Source organism: Lepisma saccharinum, chromosome 7, assembly GCF_977018435.1.
Source record: "Lepisma saccharinum chromosome 7, izLepSacc3.1, whole genome shotgun sequence".
NCBI classification, from domain to species: domain Eukaryota; kingdom Metazoa; phylum Arthropoda; class Insecta; order Zygentoma; family Lepismatidae; genus Lepisma; species Lepisma saccharinum.
Window position 1 is genome coordinate 42,321,287 of NC_139235.1, and position 15,110 is coordinate 42,336,396.

The following is a 15,110-nucleotide window of genomic DNA, read 5'->3' on the forward strand; positions in this document are numbered from 1 at the left end:
GATACTCGGTGGGAGAGAAATGGGATTTTTTCCACCTGTTGAAGCGGCTTCGGCACCCACCCAGCTTCGTATAAAGTGGGTACCTGAAGGAAACTTTGGGGGTAATGGCGGCCAGGGGCGTGGTACTGATCACATCACCCCTACCTTCGGCTGTGGTCAAGAAAGTGTGGAGTCCTAACTCCACCTCCCCCCCCCCCTTTCCCATACGCCTTCATGGCGTTGAACAAAGCACAGGAGAGCGCTTTATTTTGTAATAAATATAAATATACGAAAACTTATATTATGTACAGTGTCTCTCAAAAGTTTTAGGACAACGACATTTTAAACTAGGCAACCCGAGTTACACAAGGCGTTGGTGGGTTGCGTGTAGAGTTAGGCTCAATTTCAGGGTTGCCACATGCACAATATATATTTATAAAATACGCGAAATAAAAAAATAGGTTTTCTGATGAGTCTACAGAAAGGAAAAGAGGTGAGAGAAAACGAAAGGTGACAAAGGAGAGCAGAAACAGAAAGCGAAAGGAGAAGAGGAGAGAAGAAAGAGAGGATAGACGAGGAGAGGAGATGTAGTGAGGAGAATGGAAAAAGATTCTAGGAGACATGAGGAAAATGGAGCAAAGAAGAGAGAAGAGGAGTTGAGAAGAGGGTAGTGGAGAATAAAGTAAAGGAGATAAAAAAAGAAGAACGAAAAGAAGAGGAGAAGAGTGCAGTGGAGTCGGGAATCTAAGACAGGAGAGGAGATACGACGAGTTGAGATGATTGGGATGGAGATAAGATGCGAGGAAAGTAGGGTATGAGATAAAAGCAGGGCGAGCAGAAGGAGGGGAGAGGAGAAGGAGAAGAGAAAAACAGAAGGAACTGAAGAGAAGAGGTAGTTGCAGAAAATATCGTCTCAGCGTCAAGAATTGATGCAATGGTCAAATTATCGACATGAAACATTCAATAACATTTTGAAAAAATTGGGGAATGTATTAAATCGTTTCGAAATGCCTTTTGGCTTAGTTCAGAGCAAAATCTTTGATTTTACCTGCGATTATACCACTAAAAAAATGAATGTAATTTGAATATTTATAAGAATTATCCAATTTTTGTCCACTTCTCGGTTCGTTGAAATGGAGATTTTGTAATTTAATATTTCCACTCCCCCATCGTTAATTCCAAACTGAATCATTCCGTTTCATACGGTGTAGACAATGAACACAATGGGATAGGTCTAAAACTTACGAAAATTTTCTGTCACCGAAAGGGTTTGAACCTACGACCATCAGATTGACAGTCCTGAACGATAAACACTACCCTACAAGCTTTCGCTCCTGAAAGTAAGTAGAAGGAACTGACCAATGTGAAATGTAGATGTAACTCTCCTCCTACATATAATGTGCAAAGAATACTTGTTTGTAACAAAGAAAACGAAGGTAGTACGACTCGGCGAAAACATTTAATGGAGAATTGCACATGATAGAAACTTTTCATTCGATATTTGCGGAGGTATCCTTGCATTGAACTCGATTGGGAAAAGAGGTAAAATTAGTATGTCCTGAATTGCCACAAATATAAATACAGTAGTTATTTCATTAATATTTGTCAATGTCTTTGAAGCAGTACACAATTATCGTTAGTGTATCATAATGCATTATCTTATACATGAAAATATCCCTTTGAATGTGTGTCAATTCATTTATTTGTTTATTTTTTTTTCATAAATTCCATATGCAGAACAATGTAGCCACTATACACTGCTATTACAAATAATGTTACTATGCTCTCCACATCTAGTATGGAGGATCGAACCTGGGACCACTAGCAGCCCAATCGAGAACTCTAACCACTACACCACGCCCTTACCTTGGATTGAAACAACAATTTTTAAGTATTCTATCCCTCCAATATTGTAAATGTAGTTTTGGGTCATGTAGTTGAAATTTTACTTTAATTTTGAATTGCTTTCTTATAGTATAGCAGATATCTTAGAGAAATAATTTTCGAAGTGATGAAGAAAAACGAGAATATTGGTAGTTGCGAAAATGCGAGTTATTTCTTCTAACTTATTATTGTGTTAGACATTATTAATGAAAAATATCTAGAGGCTTAAAGATTGCAGGACGATATTCTTTTCTTGTAATTCTGCAACAGACGAAATGCTTGTTTACTGACGCAAGTGGCATGTTCAGAACAGTCTTATGAAATGTAATTGCTGTTCCCTAACATAACACGAAATAATTACACCGTTTGCGAACTACCAAATCTGCGCAACGTGAGACGTAAACAGGCGGAAAATTTTATTCATACAAGCACTTCACATTTGACAGTATTAGTCAAGAGAGACTCGTGGGACACTGTGTTAAGGTGCTGGAGTAAATCCTTCTTATTTTTCTTCCTCGAAGAACAACAATTTTTAAAGTAGAGTAACAGTCGTTCGGCTCTTTCTTATTTCTTTTAAATTCTTCCACATTCCTTTTATTGGGTTAAAAATAAATAAAAATATTTGTTGCATTTCTGTCATTGACGTAGACCAGGCTCATACGCAGGATTTCTTTGAGGGAGGGGCCAGATCCAAATATATATATATATATATATATATATATATATATATATATATATATATATATATATATATATAAGAGAGAGGGGCTCTTGCGCAAAGGATTATTATTATTATTATATAAGAGAGAGAGAGAAAAAGAGATATTACAAAATAGTTCAAATAGTGCGAGCGCCATTGAAAAGTCATGATAGTTCTATGTTTAGAAAATAATATATTTATAAATTAAATGTTGCGTACTAGGAATTATTATTACAATAAAGAACATGTCTAATTGTGAGTTAAGGAAAAGTAATAATGAAGAGAATTCTCGAATCACGATTGTAGTTCGAAAAAGTCAGGACAGGGATTGAAAATAACGCACTGTCCTGACTAAATCGCTGAATAGGACGTCTGGTAGCCTTGCATCAATGATTATAAAACTAAAACTACCCAATATTGCAGCCTGAAGACTTTGGCGCAAGAAACAGATTCATTTATGTAAGAACAAAATTGAAATTTTTACACATTTCTAAAATCGACGATGTTTTTTTCGTAGTTATTGGTAGGTTCACATTTTAATATTTTTTCAGTGTTCGAGGGGGCATGGCCCCCATGCCCCCCCCCTGGGTACTGGCCTGACGTAGACAGTGGGAGAGAAATTTTGGAGAATCTTTCTATTAAATTTATTATTTACATCCACCTTATGCTCAGATAGGTTTATTGACAATCGTGAACTTTTCGTTTAATAGATACTAATATTTGGTTTTAAACGACTGGAGAATATTGGACAAATTTCCTTTCGTCCTCTTTTTAGAGAATATATACTTCTACAATAGCAATTGCGTTCGGAAACGGTGAAAAAAATGACTTGGTTTTCAAAGGCAGACAAGCTTGGTAAACGTAGCTTGCTCGCGTTCAAAGTGAAGCACTCACGCTTTCAAGGCCGCTTCTTATCGCAAAACACTGCGTCGATGCACAGTGTCTGGGCCCAGCAAGTTACAAGTGACCAGAGTCGAATTTGAAAGAGAATCTGAAGAATGATAGATTTCATCAGAGGCGGCTAGGTGGACACTAACTTAACATGCAATAGTTTAAGTCATAATTTCTGACAAACAAGAAATCTTATTGAATAAGTATTGGGATACTAATACGTGTATCCGCTTCTTTTTAACAATGTAAGCTCGAAGACAATCTGTATTCCAATTATTTATATTGGCAAATTGGTGAACCGGATTTTATTATAAGGAACTATTTCGTAGATGTTCATGTAACAGTTATAAAATTACAAATAAAGTATGTTCAGAAGCTTAGATATACTAATAACGAAGAAATAAATTTCAAATGCATGTGTATAGAGTAATTTTAGAAGTACAGAGCTATATCAGAGTATTGAACTTCTTTTTGCAGGATAACGTTTACAATATTGACGCGGCAGAATAATTAAGAACTGTTGCTCCAAGGGAAACAAAGGGCGTAGTGTATTGGTTAGAGTTCTTGAAAGCATTGATTACGGTCACAAGTTCGATCCTCCCTAGGAGGTGTTCTTTTTGTAATTCTCCTTTTATTATAAACAAGAGCATGGTAACATTATTTGTAATAGCAGTGTATAGTGGCTACATTGTTCTGCATATGGAATTTATAAAAAAAAAATGAATTGACACACATTCAAAGGGATTTTTTCATGTATAAGATCGTGAATTATGATACTCTAACGATTATTGTGTACTGCTTCAAAGACATTGACAAATATTAATGAAATAACTACTGTATTTATATTTGTGGCAATTCAGGACATACTAATTTTACCATTTTTCCCACTCGAGTTCAGTGCAAGGATACCTCCGCAAATATCGAATGAAAAGTTTTTATCATGTGCAATTCCCCATTAAATGTTTTTGCCGAGTCGTACTACCTTCGTTTTCTTTGTTACAAACAAGTATTCTTTGTAGGAGGAGAGTTGCATCTACATTTTACATTGGTCAGTTCCTTCTACTTACTTTCAGGAGCGAAAGCTTGTAGGGTAGTGTTTACCGTTCAGGACTGTCAATCTGATGGTCGTAGGTTCAAACCCTTCCGGTGATAGAAAATTTTCATAAGTTTTAAACCTATCCCATTATGTTCATTGTCCACACCGTGTGAAACGGAATGATTCAGTTTGGAATTAACGATGGCGGAGTGGTAATATTAAATTACAAAATCTCCATTTCAACGAACCGAGAAGTGGACAAAAATTGGATAATTCTTATAAATATTCAAATTACATTGATTTTTTTAGTGGTATAATCCCAGGTAAAATCAGAGATCTTACATGAAAGATTTCACCTTGTTCTGAACTAAGCCAAAAGGCATTTCGAAAATATCTAATACATTCTCCAAATTTTTCAAAATGTTATTGAATGTTTCATATCGATAATTTGACCAATGCATCAATTCTTGACGCTGAGACGATATTTTCTGCAAATACCTCTTCTCTTCTGTCCCTTCTGTTCTTCTCTTCTCCTTCTCCTCTCCCCTCCTTCTGCTCTGCTTTTATCTCATATCGCCTTCCCTACTTTTCTCGCATCTTATCTCCATCCCACTCATCTCCACTCCTCGTATCTCCTCTCCTGTCTTAGATTCCCGACTCCACTGCACTCTTCTCCTCTTCTTTTCGTTCTTCTCTTTTTATCTCCTTTACTTTATTCTCCACTACCCTCTTCTCATCTCCTCTTCTCCTCTTCTCTCTTCTTTGCTCCATTTTCCTCATCTCTCCAAAATCTTTTTTCCATTCTCCTCACTACATCTCCTCTCCTCGTCTATCCTCTCTTTCTTCTTTCCTCTTCTCCTTTCGCTTTCTCTTTCTGCTTTCCTCTGTCACCTCTTTCCTTTCTGTAGACTCATCAGCGATGAAATACTAGAAAACCTATTTTTTTTTATTTCGCGTATTTTATAAATATATATTGTGCATGTGGCAACCCTGAAATTGAGCCTAACTCTACACGCAACCCACCAACGTCTTGTGTAATTTGGGTTGCCTCGTTTAAAATGTCGTTGTCCTAAAACTTTTGAGAGACACTGTACCAGTAACGTAAGTAAAATACATGTTAGTCTTCACAAAATATTGTATTACAATTAATGATCGATTTGTGTAATTTGGTTGCAAGAAAATTTTCAGCAGAAAGTAACTGTAAAAGTAACTTACAGTTACTTTTGAAGTACAAGTAACTGTAACTGAGTTACTTTTCAAAATGAGTAACTGTAACTGTTACTTTTTGAAGCAAGTAACTGTAAATGTAACTAGTTACCATTTTAAAAGTAACTCTCCGAACACTGGTAGGTACAAGCCGTCACTGACTTCAGTGTTTGTAAACGTCGTCCTAGTTGGTAAAATGTACTCTTCGTTGCTGTAAGGTTCCCTTTTCACTACGCAGTCCAGCACAACTGACGTGACTCCCACAGTACGATTACACTGTGTACTGATTGTATCCATACAACGTCACCTCTCGGAAATGTTCTGTTTGATTGCAACGCCACCTCTCGGAAATGTTCTGTTTTGTAAACAAGGAGCAAACCTCGGACAGCGCAAGGAGTAAAGTACTCGGTGTTTACAAAATGCAATCAATGATGGCTTTTAACCACACATTCGTACACATTATTAGCATTTTACCAACTAGGATGAAGTTTACAAACAATGAAGTCAGTGGCGGCTTGTAATCACACATTCGCGATTATCTCGAAAACGGCTCGTTTGCAGACCCATGTTTAATGAGACTTTTTTTCTTCTATTATCGTGTACTTTCACCTGTGTCAGTTTGCGTTATTACTTATGAGACACCCTGTATATATATATATATAAACACACATACATTACAAAGTGAGTGAGACAGAATTAGGCAAATACTTTGGGATGCTCAAACAACAAAATGATATGGTTCCATTTGGTAGCTGGTGAAATACAGCCATGCACTCCAGTGTCATCGCCCAAACTTAATTATGGTTTGATGGTAAGAGGCCTGTACGAAGACAAAGACGAAGATGGAAGGATAATGTTGAGATGGATCTAAAGGTAATCAGCAAGGACGGAAAAGATTGGATTGATGTTGCCCAGGGTAGGGAGAGATGGAAGGTTTATGTTGCTGCAGTCATAAACCTTCGGGTTTAAGAAGGCTAGAGAGTTAGTAAGTTACTTACTTACTTACTTACTCTGCCGCGTTCAGCCGTCAACGCCAGAGTAAACCATTCAGCAGAAACCGTGTCCGCTGTGACAATAGGCTAAGGAATTCTACCGAAACCCCATACATTTTTAGTAAGAGACAGAACACACACTAAACATAATTAGATTTGTGCCAACCTTCCGTCACAACTTCCTTGATAAGTCCACGTGTGTTTATTTCCGCCCAGCGGTTGATTCTAGCAGCAGCTTCCTGCGCTTTCTGGAAGTCAATGGTCTCTACAGAGGCACCATAAACCCTTCTGATCACCATGGAGAACTCTTCTAGGGGGGAGAAGCGATGGTCAGGGAACATGGCGTTCGCTATGTCCAAAGTGTTGTTGGAATTGTTGTTCTGGAAAGAAAGTAGAAGAACAATGGAACATTTGCATTGTCCAATAATACCTTCTCACAACATTTCACTTAACATTGACGGCACACAAATGTCTAGTAGGCATCAAAGGGAATATTTTGGATATTCATATGCAACACACATCCAGGAATATCCAGTAGAGAACCATCTGTCCGTCCAGGCGACATCAAGAGGAAGGATTGGTTTGGTTTCATTTGGTGTTTTAAGTCCACTTTGTGACAGTAAGGCTAATCGGGACTGGACCTACAGTTTAAAGTGGGATCCGAACCACTATGTGCTTTCACCGGGTATCGAACCCAGGACCCATTGATTACAAGGCAACGACGCTACCATTGCGCCCCCTGGGAGGCACATCAATAGGAAGGATGTCCACTGGATATTCAGAAATGGATATCCAAAATTGGATATCTAATAGATGTCCAACATACTGTGGCGGCAATTAAGTTCCAAAACTAAGGGGGGAAGGTTCCAAAACTGGGGGTGGCAATTACAGTTTACTTTCCATTAATAGATAAGGTTTAACATAGTTTTGAGGCAAAAGTGTGGGGCAACTGCTCCCATGCCCCCTGTAATCGCTGTCACTGGCAATATATAAAATATTTTTTTCAATTTCTGTAAATTGTCAAAGGATGAAAAATAAATTATTTACGACAAAGAGGGAAGGTAATCGACCTTTGAATATTCTAGTGGAGTAACAGTTAAAGGAGAAATTAATTGTTTTTTGGTGTTACGCGTTAGGACACAGTAGAAAACAAATGGAAATTTAAAGTTAAAATAAACGAACAATATGTAAAACACCTTCTACCTTCTAACTTAATTATGTATAATAAATACTTGAATCTTTATGCAAATTATTATCTTAGATTGTTGACTCAAGCGATTGGCTAAAGTTACAGCATTACATTTAATTTTTAAAATTGAGATTCAAGGAAACTTTCACATGGAATGTCCCATAACGATCTGGACCTTCATTAAGACAAAACCTACCCTCATAGAGTTCACAATCTTCGTGTATCCATTCCTGGTGTCTTGAATGTTCTCTGGAAGAGCCAACGAAGTCTGGAGTTCCCGTGCAGACGCTCCTTGGGCCCCTTCCCTCAGCATCAGCAGGGCCGTGGTGAGGCTCCAGGGAGACACAACCAGGTTTCCCTCGCTCTTCGAGGATAGTTGCTGGAAGGAAGGGTAAATACGCTTTTAGAGTTGTTGTCATGGAAAATAGAAAAAAATAATCATTACCATCAACACAGTTACACAAGGGAAAAAAACACTACATATGCTGACCAAGGCAGTCTATATTTCAGTAAAATAACATTTGACAGCGATACTTTTCAACCTCTATCAGGGTCTTCCTCGACTTGAAACGAAACTAAACTGAAATAATGTTAAACAGGCAGATAGATATATATGTATGCACACAGAACAGGATTCTGTTATCAAAATCAATCTATACATATCGATTTCTCAGAAACTACCAAAGATGGAAACATATATTTCGGTGAAGAGGAACATTTAACTAACGTGATATAAATTATAGCGATCACAGAAGCGCCTGCCTATTATTTCTGGATAATTTATGCTTTAATTTTATTGCCTTCCCTTTATCTTTGGTTTGATTAAGTTGTTGCTTGGCTGAGACAAACCACGGGGATCATTTTTAAGATGGTTAATTCTTCCATCAATATTTATTATTATTATCACTCCTTATTTAATGGTTGTGGCAGTTATTGTTATTTTATTAGGATTGTGATTAGGTTATAATATTAGAGGGTTTTTTTATTTGGAAGTTCTTCGTCATAGCAAGTGGAATGTGATGACTGTTGATTTTGTTTCGTTACTTCTTATGTTTGTGTAGTAGTTGTGCTGTCTAGTATGTTTGTTTTGTCTTGCGTTGTAGTTGTGTTCTCTAATTTGTTTGTGTTTGTCTTGTGTAGTAGTTGTGGTGTGTAGTTTGTTTGTGTTTATATTGTATAGTAGTTGTGGTGTGTTTGTGTTTATATTGTGTTATAGTTGTGATGTGTTTGTGTGTGTCTTGTATAGTAGTTGTGCTGTCTAATGTGTTTGTGTTCGTCTTGTGTAGTAATTGTGCTGTCTAATGTGTTTATGTTTGTCTTGTGTAGTAGTTCCTCCATTCATATTGGGGGTTAGGCGTAGAGCTGACAACTCTGCACTGTAAAAAGCCATGTCAAGTATCAGCAATACAAAGCCATGGATGTTCCCAAGGTAAAATATTCCGGAGGTAAAATAGTCCCCCGTTCGGATCTCCGGGTGGGGACTACTTTGGGAGGTCCCTGGACTAAGGATAAAATCTACGTTAGGAATAAGGATATTAAATTAGGCACCTGGAATGTTCTGAGCCTTTACCGGCCTGGGGCATTTCAGTGTACAGTTAATGAGATAGTTAAGTATAAATTAGATGTAGTAGCTGTCCAGGAAGTTAGGTGGCCAGGAGAAGGGAATTGTAAAACTAAAAATTATACTTTTTTCTATGGTGGTACTGAAAATCATAATTTTGGAACAGGCTTTTTCATAAATAATAGAATTATCTCGGCTCTTAAAACAGTAGAATTTATTAATGATAGGATATCATATGCAGTTTTACAGGGTAGGTGGTGTAAAATTATTTTAATAAACATACATGCACCAACGGAAGATAAAGATGATAATACTAAAGATGATTTTTATACAGAGTTAGAACAGGTCTTTGATAAATTTTCTCAGTATGATATGAAAATTCTGTTAGGTGACTGTAATGCACAGATTGGCAAAGAAGAGACATTTAAACCCACGATTGGTAAAGAAAGTCTTCATGAATTAAGTAATGATAATGGCATAAGATTGATTACTTTTGCAACCTCAAAGAATTTAATTGTGAAAAGTACCACTTTTAAACATAAAGATATCCATAAATATACCTGGTCTTCTCCAGATGGTAAAACTCATAATCAGATAGATCATATTCTCATTGATAAGAGAAGGCATACTAGTATAATTGACGTTCGTACACATAGAGGTGCTGACTGTGCCAGTGACCATTATTTAGTAATTGCTAAATTAAGAGAAAGACTCTCAGTGATAAATTATAAACAACAAAATCTAAAAGTTATAAAATTTGATACAGGAAAGTTTACTGATGAAAGAATTAAGAAAGATTACCAAATTAAACTGTCAAATAGATTTCATGTTTTGCAGGATTTAAATGATGATGAAAATATAAATGAAACAGACGTAAATAAGAATTGGGAGCACATACGTAATGCAATAGAATCAGCAGCTAAAGAAAGTATAGGATACCATAAACCGAGAAAAAGTAAGCCATGGTTTGATAATGAATGTCATAATCTAATAGAAATAAGAAATCAGGCTAGACTTAGGTGGTTAAATAACTCTGATGATACAAATCTAAACAATTATAATAGAATAAAGCGAGAAGTTAACCGCACGTTCAGAAGTAAAAAAAGAGATTACTTGAAAAGCAAAATTAACGAAATTGAAACAAACAGCAAAAATAAAAATATCAGGGATTTATATAAAGGTGTAAATGAGTTTAGAAAGGGGTGGCAACCTAAAGTAAACTTGATAAAAGATAAAGACGGTGATTTTCTAGCTGACCCAAGCGATATTCTAAATAGATGGAAGAACTACTTTACTTACCTTTTAAATGTCCATGTAGGAGATAAATCAGAAATGAATGAAGTACACACAGCAGAACCTTTAGTTCCAGAACCTAACTTGACTGAAGTTAAAGATGCTATTAAAAGGCTAAAGAATAACAAAGCACCTGGCATTGATTTAATACCAGCTGAGTTAATTAAATATGGTGGAAATTCATTAATATGTCAAATTCATAAATTAATTTGTTTAATATGGAATAAAGAAGAAATCCCTCAACAGTGGAAAGAATCCATAATTGTTCCTGTGTTTAAAAAAGGTGATAAAATGAACTGCAATAATTACCGTGGAATTTCTCTACTCTCAACAACATATAAAATATTATTCTTTTAACAAGACTAACCCCATATGCTAATGAAATTATAGGTGATTATCAATGTGGATTTAAATGTAACAGATCAACTACAGATCAAATTTTTCACATCAGACAGACGCTTGAAAAAAAGTGGGACTATAATCAAAATGTCCATCAGCTATTCATTGATTTCAAAAAAGCATATGATTCGGTCAAAAGAGATAAATTATATAATATATTAGTAGAGTTGGGAATACCTAAGAAGCTTGTTAGTATGATAAAAATATGCACCAGTGAAACAGAAAGTAAAATTCGTGTGGGAATTAATATGTCTGACAAATTTACAATTCATGATGGGTTAAAACAAGGAGATGCATTATCTCCATTGCTCTTTAATTTTGCCTTAGAATATGCTGTTAGGAAGGTAAAAGAAACTAAAGAAGGACTAAAATTAAATGGTGTGACTCAGTTGTTAGCATATGCAGATGATGTAGACTTACTGGGGGATGATGTGAATACAATTAAGAATAATGCTAAAATATTTTTCAAAACTGCTAGAGAGATAGGTTTGGAAGTTAACAAAGAGAAAACTAAATATATGCTTACAGGCCGAAACCAAGTGTTAGGTAATAATCAAAATCTAATTATTGATAACAACTCGTTTGAACCAGTTTCCAAATTCAAATACTTAGGAGTAATATTAACAAATGAAAATTATATTAAAGAGGAAATAAAAAGTAGGCTTAATTCAGGAAATGCATGTTACTTCTCTCTTCATAAACTTTTGTCTTCTCGTTTAATATCTAAGAAACTAAAAGTTAAAATATACAAAACCGTAATTTTGCCTGTAGTATTATATGGATGTGAAACTTGGTCCCTTACATTGAAAGAGGAACATAAATTGAGAGTATTTGAAAATAAGATCCTTAGGAAAATCTTTGGACCTAAAAGGGGTGAGGAGACAGGTGAGTGGAGAAGGTTACATAATTTAGAACTACATAATTTATATTCATATCCGGATATTATTAGAATAATTAAATCAAGAAGACTTAGGTGGGCAGGCCGTGTGGCACGAATGGGAGAGGAAAGAGGAGTTTACAGGATTCTTGTTTGGAAACCTGATTGTAAGAGACCTGTAGGAAGGCCAAGACGAAGATGGAGGGACAACGTTGAGATGGACCTAAGGGAAATCGGTAGGGATGGAAAAGAGTATATAGATCTTGCTCTAGATAGGGAAAGATGGAAGACCTGTGTTGCTGCAGCCATGAACCTTCGGGTTTAAGAAGGCTAGAGAGTTAGTTTTAGTTAGTTAGTACTTCTTATCTAAACACTTATGTCATCTGTACAAAATCTAAAATACGTATTCTGCAATGAAAAGTTTGGAAGAAACAGCATTAAGTCGGGCAGACAGATTCGCATGTGTTAAGTAAAGCGTATGAGAAGCCTTCCTACATCGAAGAAAGTTACGATATTTTACACGTACACATTCCTCATATGGTCATGATAATCATACCTTGAATCATTTCGGCAAAGATATTACTCGGCATGTTTTCAACGTGAGATCTAATCGGTTTTCCCGAAATATGGCGGCCGAGTGTGATTTCGCGCAATGAATTGTGGGGGTAGTTCTTCTCTGAATATCATGCATTGTGAAACGCTTCCGCAACTAAAATAGCTCCACCCAAACTTCTACTTATCATTGCTGGCAAGTAATTGAATATTGACAGCAATTAATTGATTAATGTGAGCAACATGACGTTGATTAGAAAAAACAGCATTACCTTGAACAAGCGAAAGGCGAAATAGTTGGCCCCATCACGAACTTTTTGATCAGTGTTGCCAGTTACTTCTAGAGCAACTATTAGCAAGAGAGCTGTAAAAATATAAAACAACTTATAGTTAAGATATGTAAATTTTTAATATTTTAAAAACACTCCAAGGTATTAAAAACAGAAGCTGTAATTTCCTACATATCAGGTCACAGAAAAATCTAGATTTATCCCTGGTAGCTATTTTTAAATTAAAAAATAACGGAAAATAATAGTTTATTAGCACTGTTGTACACGGCAATGGCCAAATACAGTATTACCTCAATTATTACTACAATTATTTCACAACACATCATCATTATAATTATCTAGTAGAGATTTTATCAGTTCAATTAGTTAATAACTACGCCTTTTGCACACCGTGATGGAAAGTAATAATATGATTTTTATCAAGTTATTACTAGAAAACCTTACCTAAACAGCAATCTACTGCTCTCATTATGTATCAGGTGTCAATACTTTTATGTGGAAAGACTGGACCAACAATCTGCAATGAAATGTGCATGAATCTTGAGAATCTTCGCTTATTTATTCAATACCTTCTAGTACAGTGGGATGCACAAGTATTGCTCGACGAATTGTCCATAGTGGCGGTGATTGGATGTCAAAACTGAGGGAGAGGTGTCAATACTTGGAGGGCAAGGTAGACAGGGCTTAGCATTAAGAGGCCATAGGGCGGGCGTAAAAGTGTGAGGTAACCGCCCTTTTCCCTTTAATCGCTGCCACTGATCGTCCATGACTGTTTTTATGAACATGCGATGGACAATTAATTAGTAATATTTATGCAGCCCACTCTACCAGATACAGTTCTCATATTAACGTAAACTGAAAAAGCATATTATTGTAAAGTAATATGATAACAGATATATGACGTTCGTTTTATTAGTCATTGGAAACTGTATTCAAGCAAAGAAATATAAGCATTAGGAGCTAGACTCTTGCAAATCTGCGGAAACACAGAATATAATAGAAAATTAGCTTTGTAGTAGAATTGCGGAAGTGTTTAATATTGCGGTTTGGTCACAAGAGTACTAGAAGTGTGAATTCAGTTCTGATTTTGCTTTGATGTTTTTTAAACATATATTTCATAACTACCTATAATTCCAAGAGAGTCAGCGGTGGCTTAGCCTATTCATAAATTCATCTCCATCATTCATCCAAATTTATTCAACATTTGCTACCTTACCACCTTCAAATCCAGTTCAGGTTGGAGAGCATATACTCGTAGGTTATGTTGAGATCATACTTTTCAAAGTGTACCTGTAATATATATTCCAGTGGCGTGTGGTTACGTTTTGTCTAGGGTATACATAACACGTATGACCAATGGTATTTATTAATTAATTTATTTAATCGTGTGTATACTGCCGTTAACAGCTTTTGTACCTTAGTACAGCAGTTTACAAAATTATATTGACATGTAGATTTTTAAAACTTAAGATATTTGAAATAGTAGAATGTAAGAGAAATGATTTACAACATACCTAAAACCACAGTATTGGACAAAAGAACATTTCAAAATGTTACACAAGATATTTAATAGAATACGCAGTAAAATGTATTTAAAATGTTTTTCACCTTCCCTTATAACCACATTAATGGACTAAATACATTTCAATGTAGACATTGACACAATTTAAAGGGAATGTAGAAATAGGGTATTTATTTGTGAGAAATTTTTGTTTGTTAAACTTTATATATGATTCTAAAAAAGTACGGAAACAATTTAACAATTGTGTAAAATATTTTGCAAACGTAACCTAAAACTACATAAATTTAGAAAATCCAATTAAAAATTAACATTAATACATTTTGAACTATATATATATATATATATATAGAAGAGTTCTTATGTGATTATCCTTGTATGTGAAGTTAAAAATTTTATTAAACAACTATTCAATATTTAACTTGCTCTATTCGAATTAAAAGTGTTTATAAGAAACTGAAGGTACTTGTTATTTTTATACTTCTTATCAAGTAATAATAATCCGCTATTTTCGCCGAGTATGCGGTGAGCGACTGTCTAACTTCGAAAAAAAAAACACAGATACTGTCAAAGTTCTTTTTGAATTTCTTATGCGGAAAAAGCACGCTTTCACTCAATTTGTATTCTAGGTTAAGGAAAGAAGGAATTTACTTAAAGTTATCTTTATTAGCACAAACGCTTATCAGATCTACAGACTAACTATAGTAAGATTCAAGTAACTGAAAGTGTGCTTAATAATGAA

The 15,110-nt window shown here is 35.4% G+C and overlaps 1 protein-coding gene across 1 annotated transcript in view; it reads right to left on the reverse strand.

Annotated features, from left to right (window-relative positions):
* The window catches only part of LOC145990212 (leukocyte elastase inhibitor A-like), a 43,137-nt gene that overhangs the window by 17,073 nt on the left and 10,954 nt on the right, over positions 1 to 15,110 (reverse strand). The window contains exons 2-5 of the mRNA XM_083125885.1: positions 13,294 to 13,366; positions 12,832 to 12,923; positions 8,074 to 8,256; positions 6,855 to 7,068 (exon numbers count right to left, since the gene is read on the reverse strand). Of these exons, the coding sequence (XP_082982011.1) occupies positions 6,855 to 7,068; positions 8,074 to 8,256; positions 12,832 to 12,923; positions 13,294 to 13,318 (514 nt within the window). The 5' untranslated portion in view covers positions 13,319 to 13,366. The remainder of the gene's footprint in view (positions 1 to 6,854; positions 7,069 to 8,073; positions 8,257 to 12,831; positions 12,924 to 13,293; positions 13,367 to 15,110) is intronic.